At 39.3% G+C, this 17097-nt stretch overlaps 1 protein-coding gene across 12 annotated transcripts in view; it reads right to left on the reverse strand.

Annotated features, from left to right (window-relative positions):
* NBEA (neurobeachin) overlaps positions 1–17097 on the reverse strand; it is an 823962-nt gene that overhangs the window by 624209 nt on the left and 182656 nt on the right. For all 12 annotated transcript variants that reach the window (XM_065581345.1, XM_065581343.1, XM_065581347.1 and 9 more), the window contains exons 7-8: positions 16490–16609; positions 5927–6073 (exon numbers count right to left, since the gene is read on the reverse strand). In XM_065581345.1, coding sequence (XP_065437417.1) covers positions 5927–6073; positions 16490–16609 — 267 coding nt within the window. The remainder of the gene's footprint in view (positions 1–5926; positions 6074–16489; positions 16610–17097) is intronic.

A 17097-nucleotide genomic window follows, 5' to 3' on the forward strand; every position in this document is an offset into this window, starting at 1 on the left:
TATTTATACACATATTGGTTTTCACACAACTGAACTTTAGGCATATTTTCAGTTTTAATAGAGAAATCACTAGAGCCAAAGTGTTTCTAAACCTAATTATTTGTACCAGTCATATGTAGAGGCATTAATATCAGGGTGGATAAAATCAATGATTTAAAAAAAAAATTAAAAATCCTGATTTAAATTAAAAAAATCTGTTTTTTTGATACAATGCTTTTTGAGGAAAAACCTATCTAAAGATCGTTTTAATTAAGATAAATTATAGCTCAAAGATATCTCATCATGGAATAGGGATTATAAATTCTAATTCTATAGTATGAGACAATATATTCATGTAATGTTTAAGAAAAGTTTTGTAAATGAGTTCCAATAGTTCATGGATTAGGGACCCAATTTTATGGGGTTCCACAGGCTTCTGTATAGATTACTTAGGTTAATCTTTCTATCTACCCAATTGGACTCAGTGCTCAATGTAGAAGATACCATCAGAGATGCTTAGTTTTGCAGTTCTCAAACTGTGGATTTGTCTCTCTAGAGGTAACATGCTTGTTAACAGCAAAAAATGTTTTTTAAATAAATAAATATATAGAGGTGAGAAATAACAGATCTCAACTCTATTGTCCCTCTGCTAATTTGTGTACACAGAGTAAATCCCTTATCTCTCTCTAAAGTGCAAAGTTTCAAAAAGTTCAATGAATAGAAGATTGTTGGGGGCGGAATAGATCTGGACAAGGAGAAGAAGTCTGGCGATAAACATGAGAAGCAAGGGACGTATGCTTGTTTTGTTAAAATATTATATGTTTGCTGTTAAAGAAAAAAATCCAGAATATATAACGTTGTTGTGTTAGTTAAATAAAAGAATTTAAATGTCTGTCTGGTGATGATTAGCCTGTTGAATTGGAGATAGTTCACCTCCCAATGACTTCATAAATATCTGCTTCAATTAACTTCGGTAAATGAAATAACCAAACAATCATTCATTTTCTAATATAGCTGTAAAACTAATCTGAAAAGTTTTCAAAATAAATCACTGTTTAAAAATGTATAGTGTGTACCTTCTAAAAATGAAACCTATATCTATCTCTGAGTTGTGGAGAATATGTATTAAGGTTATAACAACCAACAAGAATGCATTTTTATGTAGAAATGCATGATTAAATTGAGTCTTCCTGCCTAGTGATTTAAATCAAATCCACCCTGATTAATATATTCCAATGATTAGGGTGACCATATTTTCTCAAAGGGAAAACTCTCCTCCCTGGAATGTGAGGCCAGCCTGAGACCCCCTGCCACCCACCCGCTCAGGGACAGCCCAGCCTGAGCCACTCTCCTGAGCCCTTCCTCCCACGCTGTACCCCGCTGGGGGTCGCACCCCACTTTTTGGCAAAACTGTGCATTTGTCCAGTTGATCAGTTGGCAAGAGCAAACAGGACAAATGTCCAGTTTTGCCAAAAAATGTCAGGACAGCCAGGACAGCACTTAAAAAAGGGATTGTCCCACCCAAAACGGGACGTATGGTCACCCTACCAATGATCTATAAGACATATAGGATTGAGAATAATATGGTGTTACTGAGATCCAATTATTTAGGGATGTCGATACCAACACTGTATTTTCTGTATATATATATTAAAATTTTTGGTATTAATCATTAACAGATAAATGTTCAGAATTGAGCAGTCTTTTATTTGAGCATCTGAGCATCCTCATCACTGTTTTGAAAAGTGGCCTTAATTCTGAATCTTCGTATATTTATGACTTTGGCATCCTTCTTAATTGTCTGGTATAATTTTGATAGCACCTCAGGCACACATCTTTTCTATTTTTATTCCTATCTACCTGACTTGATCTTTTTTTGTGACTGCTAAGAGATGTTCCCGCTGCTAGGCTTTTTTAGTACATTATCGATTTACAGCAGTATACTAATCTATCATGTCACCTTGCTCAAAAAAGTAAGGGTTCAAATGCTTTTAAACCAAGTCTAAGAGAAGAGAGTATGCTCTCTTCTATAAACCTTGCAGTTGTTCAAGTAACAAGAATAAAAATTATGAATACATGGGGTCTCAGAACACACAGAAAGACCATTTCTTCAGTGAGGAACCAGACCTAAATATTTCAGAGTGGTAGCCGTGTTAGTCTGTATCAGCAAAAAGAACGAGGAGCACTTGTGGCGCCTGAGAGACTAACAAATTTATTTGAGCATAAGCTTTTGTGGGCTAAAACCCACTTCATTGGATGCATGCAGTGGAAAATACAGTAGGAAGACATATATATATATATATATATATATATATATATATATATATATATATATATACACACACACACACACACACACACACACACAGAGGACATGAAAAAATGGGTGTTGCCATACTAACCATAACGAGAGTAATCAGTTAGGATGGGCTATTATCAGCAGGAGAAAAAAAAACTTTTGTAGTGATAACAGTAGGGGGGGAAATTAGCATGGGGAAATAGGTTTTACTTTGTGTAATGACCCATCCACTCCCAGTCTTTATTCAAGCCTAATTTAATGGTGTCCAGTTTGCAAATTAATTCCCATTCTGCACTTTCTCGCTGGAGTCTGTTTTTAAAGTTTTTTTTGTTGGAGATTGCGACTTTGAAGTCTGTAATCGAGTGACCATGGAGGTTGAATTGTTTAAGAGGGATAAAGGAAATTGGTTTTGGGGCAGTATGGTAGTGGACACATGAAAACCTTCTATCATTTCCAAAAGGTAATTTCTCAGCATGCCATCTAGAAGAAGAACTGTATTCCTTCATACTTCTCACTAACTTCCCTTATTCCTCATCTAAATGCTTCTCCTGTGACACCCCAAAACTATATTGTGCCAGTTTTAAACTTTGATATTATCATCAAACTGCAAGAGAATGTGTGACTATAGATTAGAGCTGATCATAAAACAATTTTAGTTCCACAGGCAATTCTGACATTTGAATTTTTTTTCCCCATTCTGAATCAGAAGAGCCAACATTTTGAAATTGACAGAGGATTTTTAACTCAGGACATGTGGTGCTAAGAAGGAACTAGAGATGTGTTGGCCAATGCCACAATTTATGAACTCAGTTCAGAGTATGAAGAGGGCAACTGTGCAGGCCTGGAGAAACTGACACTATTTGATACAAATCTCTGGCCTCAGGCATATGGAGCGCATGCATACCCACATGTTGAATACACATATGAACCAGCACTCAAAGAAGTGCATTTTCCAATGGGAAACTGTTCCATCAGAAATTTTTCGACCATCTCTAGTGTAGATTCTCAGATTGTGATCTACAACCCCACTACTTATTAGGGGCACAGACCATAAATGGGCTTATAACTAAAGTTGTTCAGCAGATCCAAGATGGTGAAATAGCTCAGAGATAAGTAAATACCCCCAACCGCCGTCTAAAATATATGATCTTTACTTTGAGGGTTTTGTGCATCTCAATTGTTCTTCTATCCAAGCACAGACATGTAGAGTTTGAAAAACCACTACAAAAAATCTCTTCTAGTGTTTCCAGCCCAGGATAATAACTACAGAGTTTTCATATAGCTGGGCAACATCTGGATACTTATCGGAACTGACCTACAAACCTTTTGTGAAGTTTCCAGAATTGTGTGTTCTAATATGGCAGACTACAAATTCTGCAGCTTTTTTTTAATTGAGATTTTAAATTAATTAAATATGAAAATAAGTCATACAGTCAGTACCCATTTACTGTGATATTATACACTGTCACTACATTTTCTAGTTCTCTGTATAACATCAACTTTATATACAATGCATAATAGAAGTTGACAAGAAGGAATTTTGAGATTTTGGCAGCTCGGAAGTGAAACAACACTTTCAGCATGGGGGATGTGCACCAGACCATCTAGAATTGTGAGAGAAACCTGGTAGTTGTATGATTCTAATAAAATGATCAGCAGTGAACGAATTAAAATTAGTATTTAAACTGTCTGCTTTTGGTTTTGGAGTTCACAGATCCCAGAACGATTATTCCAAATTTTCTGCAGTAGGAGTAGGATTTATCCTTAACGTTGGCAAGATTATCGTTACAAACATCAGGATTAGATGTCTAATTTTTCTATAAAGGAAAGCTCACATCTCATTGCACAATATCACTCAGGGCCGGCTCTAGGCACCAGCAAAACAAGCTGGTGCTTGGGGCGGCACATTTTTAGGGGCGGCATGGCCGGCGCCAGAATGCCGCCCCAGCTCACCTCCGCTGCTGCTGCCACGGCACGCGAAACAGCTGATTCACGCGCCGCGGTGGCTGGGGGTCTCCCCCTCCCTCCCAGGCTCTCAAACCTTGGGGGGGGGGATCCCGAGCGGCCGTTTCGCGCGCCGCTGCTCCCCCTCCCTCCCAGGCTTGGGTGCCAGGGAGAGAGGGGGAGAAGCGGTGCCCGCGCCGCGGCCACTCGGAGTCTCCCCCTCCCTCCCTCCCAGGCTCTCAAACCTGGGGGGGGGGGGGGGAGGGAGACTCCGAGTGGCCACGGCGCGGGCGCCGCTTCTCCCCCTCCCTCCCTCCCTCCTAGGCTTGAGAGCCTGGGGGAAGGAGGCAGGGCTGGGGATTTGGGGAAGGGGCGGAGTTGAGGCGGGGGGCCAGGGGTGGGGTAATTAAATAAGGGGGTGGGGCGGCCAAAATTGTTTTTGCTTTGGGTGGCAAAAATCCTAGAGCTGGCCCTGATATCACTGCAAGTGTTGACCAATGAATAGATACCACAACCACCTCTGTAGTCAAACATAATAAATGAGACAAGATCCTGGACACAAAACAGTGGACTAAAGCAACTTTCATTCCACTAATGTACAGAGTCTACTAGGTACTGTGTTTTGTTTCACTGCTAGTGAATATGATTGTTTCGAATTCCAGAAAAATCTACCAGTCACATAGGACATATTTCCTATTATCTATGTACATCACATATACTCTCCTATTCATATAATACACATAGCATGAGAGACATTTATAGTCTCACTGTATATCACAACTTTGTTTTTACAGGTTCATTTTCCAAATGTCATACCAAACGTTAATGGAGTTTAAATGTATCTTACCTTATTTTCATCTGTTAATTTAAATTCTGTATTTTGCACATACATAGCACCTGACTTCTGAGGGAGTCAAAGTGCTTAAAAAACAATACCAAAAGTTTTACCATTTTACAAATGGGGAAACTGAGTCTCAAAAAGATTGACACTATGTCACCAAAGAAGAGTCTGGAATAGAATCCAGCTCTGTCTCCCATCCTCATGCCTTAACTACTGCAGTTAGACAAACCAGCTAAAATAATGCTATTTACAGTTTCCACAGAAAATAATAAATATTGCTTTTATCAGAGAACAAAGTAACGTATGTACCATCAATTTGTCGAAAATATTAGCGTGATGGCCTCAGCACAACCATGAAAACCAAAGGACCACTGATATTTCAACTGCAGAACCATTTTAAACTCTGAATTTGCACTTTATAAGAGTAGATGGTTACATTTTGATCAGTCTTGGTCTGTTACCTCTCTCTGAGTTTGGGGTACAAAACAATAAAAAGGCTTGATTTCCCTTGTTTGGAATAGAATATAATTGCAATTTCACATGGTTTCTTTTTGACCCAAACACACATTGTACATTCAAGTATGCGTCAAAGGAAAACAAAATTCAGTGAATCTTTTAAAAAGCTGGTTGAATTTCTGATTGGTAAAGACACAGATATGGTTTATATTTCATTGAGAACATTTCACAAACCTCTACTCAAGCAGTCCCAAAAGAGGTGCAGTCAAACAAAATCTTTGGCTAAAAAAAAAAAATATATATATATATATATACACACACACACACACACACACACAAACACACACCTCATTGTGTTTTTAATTGGAAAACTATTTTTGTATTTGTGAAATAAATTAAGTTATTACCTTATATCCAGGTCCTAACTGATGTATTGCAAATATCTGTGCTGGATTGAGTGCTTCAGTGAACACATATACTGCTCCAAGTTGACCACAAAACACTCTATTTGCATCGGCTGTCTCTGAAGAGCCAAGAAAACATTTATCATAGCTCTGTATAAAAAAGAAGAAATTTTTATGAATTTAAAATACACAGTGGATATTCAAAGAAACAGTTCTGGTTTATTTTTTACCAACAAAACAAACTAGATTATTGAATAAAGTAATATCAAGAAAAGAAAAAAAAACTTTAATTAGTGTAACCCTCTCTGGAGCTGGTTGTTCCTGTCATATTACTCTAAGCCTCAAGAGCAATGGCTACAGAGGCAGAGGACTAAGTTTCTAAGATTGCCTAGAGTTCAGGGTGAAGATTGAACAAGTTGAAAGCTACTACAAGAACCATTCATAAACCAGAACACCGAGACAAAGGGTTTTGTTTTACTTTCGGTTTTGGCTGTTGTTGGTTTTGGCTGTTGTTGGGTGGACCAGAAACGTTGAACTCTGTTCGTGGTTACTGCATTGTTAAAGGATGTCAGCCCATGAGACCAACTACGCAGGAGGCTGAGGAGGTCAGGCTACCAAGAGCCAACCTAATTTTCTATTGGACTCCAGACCAGTGAGCCTCAGGAAGAAACTACCCTTTTAGGGCGAAGACCTCATAAGGAATCCTATCTCTATTTATTTTATTTGTGCGTTTTAAGACAGCCAACAATTACAGTGCTGCATCACCCAGTAAAGAACAGATTCTCAACTCACTATCTGCCCAGGTGGGCTTTGGGAGGGAGCAGCGAGGTTTGGGCCCATTGTAAATGCTGGGAGGAGAAGGGTGTAAGATATTGTTATTTTATTATTCTAGTTACTTCTTCTCTTTCCTTATCCCTTATCCTTTGTTCCCTGTACCTAATAAAGTTCCCTCTGCTGTTGTACAGTTACTTTGGAAATAGTGATAATTATTTTATTTTTTGCATATTGGACTACAATCCTAATATATTATCGTTAGTAAACATTTTCCCAAGGGAAAGCCTGCTTGTGTTCCAGGCACATAAGGGGCACTCTTGGTTGGAGGCACCAGGTTCCAAGATAGAGAACTCAGGACCCAGACTCCTAAAGTGAAAAGGGAGAAATCACTCCAAGCAGCAAGGAGAAGGCTTAAGACACGCCTCAGGGCTGGGATTATATTAGTTATTACAAGCATATTTATATTATGACTGATTGCCATGGTTGGTTTTCATTCACATTCTTCTTCCAGTAGTAAAAACAAATGCCAATTCAGCAAGTATCAAGCATTCTCCTACATTTGGACCCAGAATGCATGAAATATTCAAATTTGTCTCCTTTTATTCTAGAATTGCAAATAGGTATTCAGTCATAACTACACACTGTTGTTCAATGAATTAAACAATCAACTTCTTCCTTGCATATTCTTCTTTCTGAGTTAAGAAGGAAAATAATTGTTTATCATACTGAATGGAAACTTGCACAACTGCTAACTGTGGTATGTAACCTATCATTAAAATCAGCTTCTGTACCAGGTGATTGTAAAATAGCTAATGTGACACCAACTTTTTAAAAAGGCTCCAGAGGTGATCCTGGCAATTACAGCCAGTAAGCCTAACTTCAGTACCAGGCAAACTGTTGAAACTATAGTAAAGAACAGAATTGTCAGACACATAGATGAACATGATTTGTTGAGGAAGAGTGAACATGGTTTTTGTAAAGGGAAATCATGCATCACCAATCTACTAGAATTCGGTGAGTGTGTCAACAAGTGTGCGGACAAGGGTGATCTAGTGGACATAGTGTACTTAGATTTTCAGAAAGCCTTTGACAAGGTCCCTCAGCGAAGGCTCTTCAGCAAAGTAAGCTGTCATGGGTTAAGAGGGAAGGTCCTCATGGATTAGTAACTGGTTAAAAGATAGGAAACAAAGGGTAAATAAATGGTCAGTTCTCAGAATGGAGAGAGGTAAATAGTGGTGTTCCCCAGGGGTCTGAACAGGGACCAGTACTATGCAAAATATTCATAAAAGATCTGGAAAAGGGGATAAACAGTGAGGCAGCAAAATTTTCAGATGATACAAAACTACTCAAGATAGTTAAGTCCCAGGCAGACTGCAAAGAGCTACAAAAGGATCTCTCAAATCTGAGGGACTGGACAACAAAATGGAAGATGAAATGCAATGTTGATAAGTGCAAAGTAATGCATATTGGAAAACATCATTCCAACCATACATATAAAGTGATGGGGTCTCACTTAGCTGTTACCACTCAAGAAAGAGATCTTGGAGTCATTATGGATAGTTCTCTGAAAACGTCCACTCAATGTGCAGCAGCAGTCAAAAAAGTGAACGGAATGCTGGGAATCATTTTGAAAGTGATAGATAACAAGACAGAAAATATCATATTGGCTGTATATAAATCCCTGGTACGCCCACACCTTGAATACTGCGTGCAGATGTGGTCACCCCATCTCAAAAAAGATATATTGGAATTGAAAAAGCTTCAGAAAAGGGCAAAAAAATGATTGGGGTATAAGCTGAGATTAAGAAGACTGGGACTTCTCAGCTTGGAAAAGAAATGACTAAGGGGGGATATGACAGAGGTCTATAAAACCATGACTGGTGTGGAGAAAGTAAATAAGGAAGTGTTATTTACTCCTTCTCATAACTAAGGCTACATTTTAGTCATGGGTATTTTTAGTTAAAGTCATGGACAGATCATGGGCAGTAAACAATAATTCATGGCACGTGACCTGTCCATGACTTGTACTATATACCCCTGACTAAATCTTGGGGGTGGAGGGGCAGCCCAGGGGTGTCACGGGGGGCAGCCTGGGGGTGCAGAGGGTGGCAGGTAGTTGGCTCAGGTGCACTGCAGGCGCTGGGGGGGGGCAGCCTGGAATCCCCACTGGTGCTGGGGGGGGGGGGGCTGGCAGGGCTGACAGGCTTCCTACCTAGCTCCGCACCTCCCCAGAAGTGTCGACCTCCCCCTCTCTCAGCTCCTAGGCTGTGGCACAGCCAGACAGCTCTGCGCACTGCCTCCACCCCGAGCACCAGCTGGGAACCGCGGCCAATGGGAGTTGCGGGGTGGTATCTGCAGGCAGAGGCAGCACATGGAGCAAGGAGCTGAGTGAGGGAAATGTTGACGCTTCCGGAGAGCCTCCCAAGGTAAGCACCGCCCAGAGCCCTCACCCCCTCCCGTGCCCCAACCCCCAGCCGTGAGCCCCCTCCCACACCCAAACTCCTGCTGCTACTGGGGGAAAGGGGTGCAGTGGCCTGAGACTGCTCCAGCAGCAGCTTTCAGCCGACCCAGAGCCTACCCAAGCTGCTCAGGTGGCACCCAGGCCAGCCATACTGGCTGCTGCAGAAGTCACGGAGGTCCAAGAAAGTCATGGAATCCGTGACAAACGTGCAGCCTTACTCATAACACAAGTACTAGGGGTCACCAAATGAAATTAATAGGCAACAGATTTAAAAGAAAGAAAAGAAGGCATTTCTTCACATAATGCAGTCAACCTGTGGAACTCCTTGCCATAGGATGTTGTGAAGTCCAAGACTATAACAGGGTTCAAAAACGAACTAGATAATTTTATGGAGGATAGATCCATCAATGGCTATTACAAGTAACCATTTCCAGTGTTTTTCTGGTGTTTACTGCATGAACACCAATTTCTTCTAAAAAAATCACTAGTGTTTTATCAGAGTTAATTGATTAAAATAAAAAAATCAGAAGCCCTGTATACATTGAACAGCATCTAAGATGATGGAGCCACAACCTGACTGTGTCCTCTAGGTGATACAACAATATTAACAGTATCATTTAATAACGGTGGATAAAATAATTCTTTTTCAATTTAAAATGATTTTATTTACACTATTTTTATTTAAATCAAATAAGTTTATTTTAAAAAAATAAACCTGTTTAAAATTCATATAAAATATGATAACATATGTCAAGGTATAAACTTGCTATATATTCTATAGATTAGAAGAGACCACAAGAGTCATCTAGTCTAATCCCTACCAAGACGCAGGATTTGTTGTGTCTAAACCATCCACGACAGTCTCCTTTTGAAAGCCTCCAGCAAAGGCATTTCCACAACCTCCGGAGGCAGTGTATTCCATTGTCCTACTGTTCTTACAGTTAGGAAGTTTTTCCTGAGAATTAATCTAAATATGCTATGCTGTAGTTTAAACCCATTGCTTCTTGCCTTGCTCTCTGCAGCAAGAGAGCGCAACTTTTCTCTTTTTTATGACAGCCTTTCAAGTATTTGAAAGCCGCTGTTATGCCCCCTCAATCTCCTCTTTTCCAAACTAAACATACCGAATTCTTTCAGCCTTTGCTCGTATAGCTTGCATTCCATCCCTTTGATCATCTTTGTTGCTCCCCTCTGGATCGTTTCCAGTTTCTTCACATCCTTTCTATACATTAGTGACCAAAATTGGACACAGTACTCTGGCTAAGGCTAGTGCCAAGTACAGCAGTATTATCACCTCCCGTGACTTGCATGCTATGCCTCTCGTTAATGCAACCTAAAATTGCCTTTGCTTTTTTTGCAACAGCATCACATTGCTGACTCATGTTGAAGTTGTAATCCGCCACAACTCCAAGAGCCTCCTCAGCAGTGCAATTGCCAAACCAGTTATACTCCATTCTATATTTGTGCGTTTGTTTTTCCTTCTCTAAGTGTATCACCTTACATTTGTCTTTGTTGAATTTCATTTTGTGGCTATAGCCCAGTTCTCCAATTTATCAGCATCCCTCTGAATTTTAGCTCCATCCTCCAAAGTGTTGGCAACCCTCCCCTGCAGCTTTGTGTCATCTGCAAATTTGAACAGTATGCTCTCTATTCTTACATCTAGGTCATTAATAAAAATGTTAAACAACACCGGATCCAGAACTGATCCCCATTTGAGGCCTCCTTCCATTAATAGTTACTCTGTTTGTGGTTGTTTAACCAATTATGTATCCATTTAATGGTAGTTTGCGAAACCTGCATTTCTCCAGCTTACTTATTAGAATGTCATGAGAGACTGTCGAAAGCCTTGATGAAGTCCAGTATATTATGTCCACTGCATTCCCCCATCCACCAAACCAGTTACCCTGTCAAAGAAGGAAATCAAGCTGGTCTGGCACGATTTGTTCATGGTAAATCCATGCTGGCTGCTAGAGATTATCCTTCATTCTCCAGGTATTTGCAAAATAAATGTTTTATACATTGCTCTAGTAGCTTCCCAGGTATCGAAGTCAGGCTGTCAGGACTATATTGCCCTGGCGCCTCCTTTTCCCCATTTTAAAGATGGGCACTATGTTAGCCCTTCTCCAGTCTTCTGGGACTTCTCCTTAAGTCAGGTCAACTATAACCACTGCAGTCCACACTATGCTCGGTCGGTGGTACATGTCCTCACCAAGAGCGCTTGCACCGACAGCCCTCAGACCCATGCAGCAACAGGCAATGTAAGCAATGCAGTGTCTACTTAGACAATGCATCAACCTAATTACCTCAGCTTAAGCACTACACCTCTCATGGGGCTGGATGTCAGAATAGTGGGCAACTTACATCAGTGGGAGGGATATTTTAGTGTAGATGCTTACAGAGTTAGGTCAATGTAAGCTGCCTTATGTCCACCTAACTCTGTAGTGTAGACCAGACTTAAGTCCACAGCAGACTACTGCTGCACAGATTCACACACCAGCTTGCTGTGAACTAAAGTTGATGTAGAGAAACACACAGGCAACACATCTGGAAGAACATCAATTACTATAAGGTAAGTAACCTCTTTTTCTTCATTGAGTGATTATCTATGACTTCCACTCTTAGAGATTGAAAAGCAGTTTACAGATGGAGATGGGTATTGAAGTCTTACATAAAGACAGATCTAAGTACTATTCTACCAAAGGCTGTATCTTTTCAAGTTGCCTGTCCAATTACATAAGGTTTTCTGAAAGTATGAACAGAAGCTCATGTGGCTGCCTTACAAATTTCTAGAATGGAGGCATTATTAAAGGAAGTTACAGAAGCATCTTGGGCCCTTGTACAATGGGTTCTAATTACTAATGGGGGATCCTGACCTGCAAGCATATAGCACGATTTAATGTCTTGAAATTCAATTTGAAAGCTTCTGAGAATAAATCTGTTTACCTTTAACGCTCTTGGCATATGACACAGTACATTTGGAAGAATGCCTAAAAGATTTAGTTCAATTTAGATAAAAGGCTAAAACTCTAGATATATCTAAAGAATGCAGAGTCCTTTTCATTCTACTGGCGTGAGGTTTTGGACAAAATATTGTTAAGTAATTGACTGGTTAACATTACACTGGTCTTAGGTAGGAGACTCAGATAAGGCCTTAATGAAACCTTATCCATATGAAAAATTATATAGGGAGAACCTGACATCAAAGTATTAAATTTACCCATGCTACATACAGAAGTAATCACTACTAAAAATACTGTTTTCACAGACTGAAGACTTAACAGACAGGTAGTTAAAAGCCCAAATGAGGTTTTCATTAACCTAGCCAATACAATAGTCAGATCCCATGGAGCATGTGGATCCTTTATAGGTAGAAATACTTTAGCCAGATGCTTAAGAAATCGTTTAGTAATAGGATGAGAAAATATATTATAACCATAATCTTAGGATGTTATGCAGATACCGGTGCTAGATGCACTTTAATGGAAATCATTGACAATCTAGAGAATTTTAAGGATAGAAGGTAATCTAAAATGAAAGTAACATCAGTCTGAAAAGGGGAAATACTATGGTCCCAGGACCAACCATCTAATCTTTTCCATTTAGATCTATAAGTAGCTCTGGTGGGAAGTTTTTTATTATCATCATCTATTAAAACTGCTTAAGAAAAGGTTTTTAGTCTTATTCAAGCAGCTAGAATCCAGGCTGTCAAATGTAGGGATGCCAAGAGGAAGATTTGTCCCTTTTCTGTGATATGAAGTCAGCAATCAGAGGAAGGGTGATCAGTGAATGTATCAACAACATGATCAGGTCTGGAAACCAATATAGCCTGGGCCATGCTGGTGCAATGAGATTTATGGAAGTTGAGTCTTGACTGAGTTTCACTGCAGAAGTTCTTGGAATCAACTGTACTGGAGGGTAAGCCTAATGAAAGCCTAGGGACCGTGAATGCATCAGCTATAGAGCCTGGACTGATCCCTGCCTTTGAGCAATACCTCTGACACTTTTTGTTGACGTTTGTGGCAAACCAATGCACATGAGATCATTTCCATTTCTGCAATATTAAACAAGCCACAGTTCTCTTAAAAGTCTATTCATGATCTGATGGAAACTTTCTGCTTAGTTTAGGTCTGTATGAATATTTAGAAGACCTAGCAGATGAGCTGCTTTCAGAGACACTTTATATTGTATACACCACTTTCAAAGAATTTGCACTTTTTGACATAAGGGTGTTAATCTTGCCTCTCCTTGTTTTTTTTTTTTTTAAATGTAAAATATGGCAGAGGAATTGTCTGTCATGACTTGAATAACTCTGGCCTGGATTAGATAAAGAAAGAATATATGAGCCATGTGAATTGCTCCAAGTTCCAACATATTTATATGTAGAAAAGCCTCAGACCATAATGCTTAAGACCATAATGGCTTAATCATATTGGATACATCAGGTTGTCTCTCAAAGAAAGAAGACTGCAGTGGTTGAAAGGGTTGATGTGACCGAGGGACCCCTTCGTGCCAACTGGCAGAGAGCACCAGCGGTGCATAGGGTTTTACAGGAACCCCCGTCAGATATCTGCATAATAGGTCATCAAAGGGTTGCATGTGAGATCTCTCCTGAGAACCAGTAGCTCACTGGTTGTCATAATCATTGCAAAACATAGGTACAGATAATATTTAAGGAGTTATGTATCCATACTGAAAATTATGTTCTTAAGGTCTTGGAGTTAAGGCAGGTTACCAGGAGGTAACTGATTCCTATCTCCCTGTTCAGCCATTTGTGTATTGTATGCCTTACAAGCTATACCTAATTTGCATATTGAGTCAGATACAATTTAAAAGATTGTGAAATCTACAAGGGAGGAAATCTACTGGAAGAAACCAATAATTGGGGTGTCCTGATTATGAATAAAGACAAAGGATTGAGGTGGTTTGACTTGGGGTGCAATGAGAGAGAGACAATTCTTCATCTAGGAGGCAAACTGACAGCATGTTGGCTCATGAAAGTTGGATCACAGCCAGGCTGACTCAAAAGCCCTGCATGGATTTTGGGTGAGGAATACTCTAGACTGCATGTTATGATTTTACTATATATGTAACCATTTGTTTCCAGTACTTCTAGTTGCTACTAGTTGAACATCTATACTTTGTTAAATAAACTTAGACATGTTTACAATGAAATCTAGTATAATTGCTGCGTATTAAGCAATGCTTGATGAGAGCTAGAGTCAGTATAAATAGCAGCATAGCTGTGGTAGCACCAGGAGTGGCAAAGGAGGCATGGGTTAGTCATGCTGAACACATACCCACTGGTTTCAGGTGGGTATGTACTCCGCACAACTCAGCCATGTCTCCACTGTCACTACCTGTGCTACCGTGGCTACACTTCTATTTATACTCATACAAGCTGTCATCAAGCAAGCACAAGCATGTATACACAAATAGGGGAATAGCATCCTTTGATTGCCAAATAGGTTACGTCTACACTACAAGCAATCAGGCTAAACGGGCAAATGAATGACAGACACAGGGATGGATTTAAGTGGCAGGCCTCAAATTTACCACCACATGGGAGAAATCACTATATGACCATCACCACTCTCACATACCTGGCATTTAACTGGGTTCAGAGTGGGGTTAACAGATCCCATCATATAATCAAGACCTCGTAATAGATCTTCCATGAGACGTGGGAGGAGGGGGAAGAGAGTATCAAGGCAGGAACTGCAGTTCACAAATATTTCAGGTACCCCCTTTTCCTAGAGGAACACAGTCCACCTACAAAATCCCAGCTTTCATTTACCCCTGGGAGCTGGCCCTTGTAGTTTTGGTCCTCACTGAACACCAGCCACAAATTGCAATGAGCTAAATAAACAGTCTTACCTTTCCTAATCGTAAACTATCAAAGCTATTTCCTTTCAACCCAACCGTGCTCCCATGACTTTGTGAGAAAGTCAAAAAATATCAGCAGAACTGGGCCAATTTGGCCCAATGGACCAAACAGGCAGTGAATCAGACCGCAGCTTCCTGAAGAACACAGCTCTTGTTCTACAACTAAGGGGAATGAGGAAGGGACTGCTGAAAATACCAAGAGGCCTTTGAAAACCCCATGATGAGTTGAAATAGATCAGGATAAGGTGAAGGGGCGCATGAGAGCCAAACAGCCCAGCCAATAGGAGGTGGAGGACATCAGGAGGAGAAGGGGCCTGGCTGCTGCTTCACCAAGCATGCACTCTCACCTCCACTTCACTTCCACATGCTGTGTCTCATTGAGGCAGTCCAATCGACCACACCTCCCATTGAGATGGGGATGAAACGTTGCTATATTATTTAAAAGACCTGTTTTAAAATTGATCTTAACTCAAAACAATTAACAGATTTATTTATGAATTTTCATTTATTTCATTCAGCAACCAAAAAGTAGTGCTGTAATTTTGTGGAGAATATGTTGCATTTTACATACACAACAAAAAGATTGAATCCCTGCTTTAACACAAAAAACATGTTTAACTGTGGTGCCACAATTGGCACTTCATTAACATCACGCCAACTGATACGAGGCATGAAAGACAATCTTGTTATTAAGAAACAGGTTTCAGAGTACAAAGATCTGAGTTCCTGGACCTGCCACACACATCGCAACATGACTAAAGGCATGTAATTTAATTTCTCTCTGCCTCCGTTTTCCACCTCTCAACTGGGGATATTTAATCTTTAAAATTTATTAAAAACATTTCAGTCTGAACACAGTACAAGAACTCCAGATATACAACACAAGTCAACTAATTTTTATTATGAGACGTGTGTGGTAACTTGGCTGAATTGGACTCAAGATTTTCTGTTACTCAGCTATAATGTTTAGATTGAATTTTAGCTATTTCAGGAAAAAACTATATTATAAAATTAATGTCCCACAGGTAAAAAAGATAATTTCCAATCCATTGTGTTATACAGGGTCTGTATATATTATAATACATTAAAATATTTTCTATAATCTGAAAACACATTGAAGTTTGTGAATTTCATATTAATATCTCTACAAAATAGTCTCAACATAAGAGCTTATATGCTAATAAAGATAAGAAATAAATCTAACCCCAGAGACCTGATTTCTGTTAAAATATAGAACTAAAAAGGGAATAATTCGAGTATAAACCCAATTCTTGATTTTTTTCTTTTTAAAAAATTAAAAAAAAAAACATTTTAAGGAAATAAACGTGCCTGTTATTTATACAATTCTATTTTTTAACCAAATAGGAATGTACAAATGAATTATGGTTCTATGCATGCACTTGAGAGGATAGAAAACAGTAACTAAAGAAAAGGAAAGAAAATTCTCTTACATCGTTCGTGTTAACATGCCACGCCATATCACCATAGGATACCAGTTGACCATTAACGTAACACCGAATTTCACTGTTTCTCCAACGATTGTAGATGTGCACAATGCTGATCATGTACCACTAAAAATAATTTGAAAAGATATTAATGTTATACAGCATTATTATTAAATGCTAACAATCAATATATCATGTTTGACTCCAATCCTGTAAAGTAATGTAGGAGTAGGAATCCTTGCATCCCCAAAGAGTCATTTTAAATCAGTAAGACTTCACATGGGCTTAAGTACTTGCCCACTGGGATCTCTTTGCAGAATCAGGTCCAAAAATTGTACATATAATCACTAGATAGATGTGTTTTTTTAAAGTACAATTAACTAACTTTTGTTCTGCACATAAAACATGAACAAGGAGGTTCAGATAAAGAAAATTAAGTTTTAAACTTAGCTATAATAGCCTTTTATTTTATAAGATCTGCACGTCTAAAGACCATTTAATAATAAAGCATATCATGTTGAATATTGTATTAAAACATTCTGTTTGAATTGGCCCCACCCAGCAGGTGATCCAGATTACTCTGTGTGACTACCCTGTTCTCAGAATTACTAACC

The sequence above is a fragment of the Chrysemys picta genome, chromosome 1 (genome assembly GCF_011386835.1).
Source record: "Chrysemys picta bellii isolate R12L10 chromosome 1, ASM1138683v2, whole genome shotgun sequence".
NCBI classification, from domain to species: domain Eukaryota; kingdom Metazoa; phylum Chordata; order Testudines; family Emydidae; genus Chrysemys; species Chrysemys picta.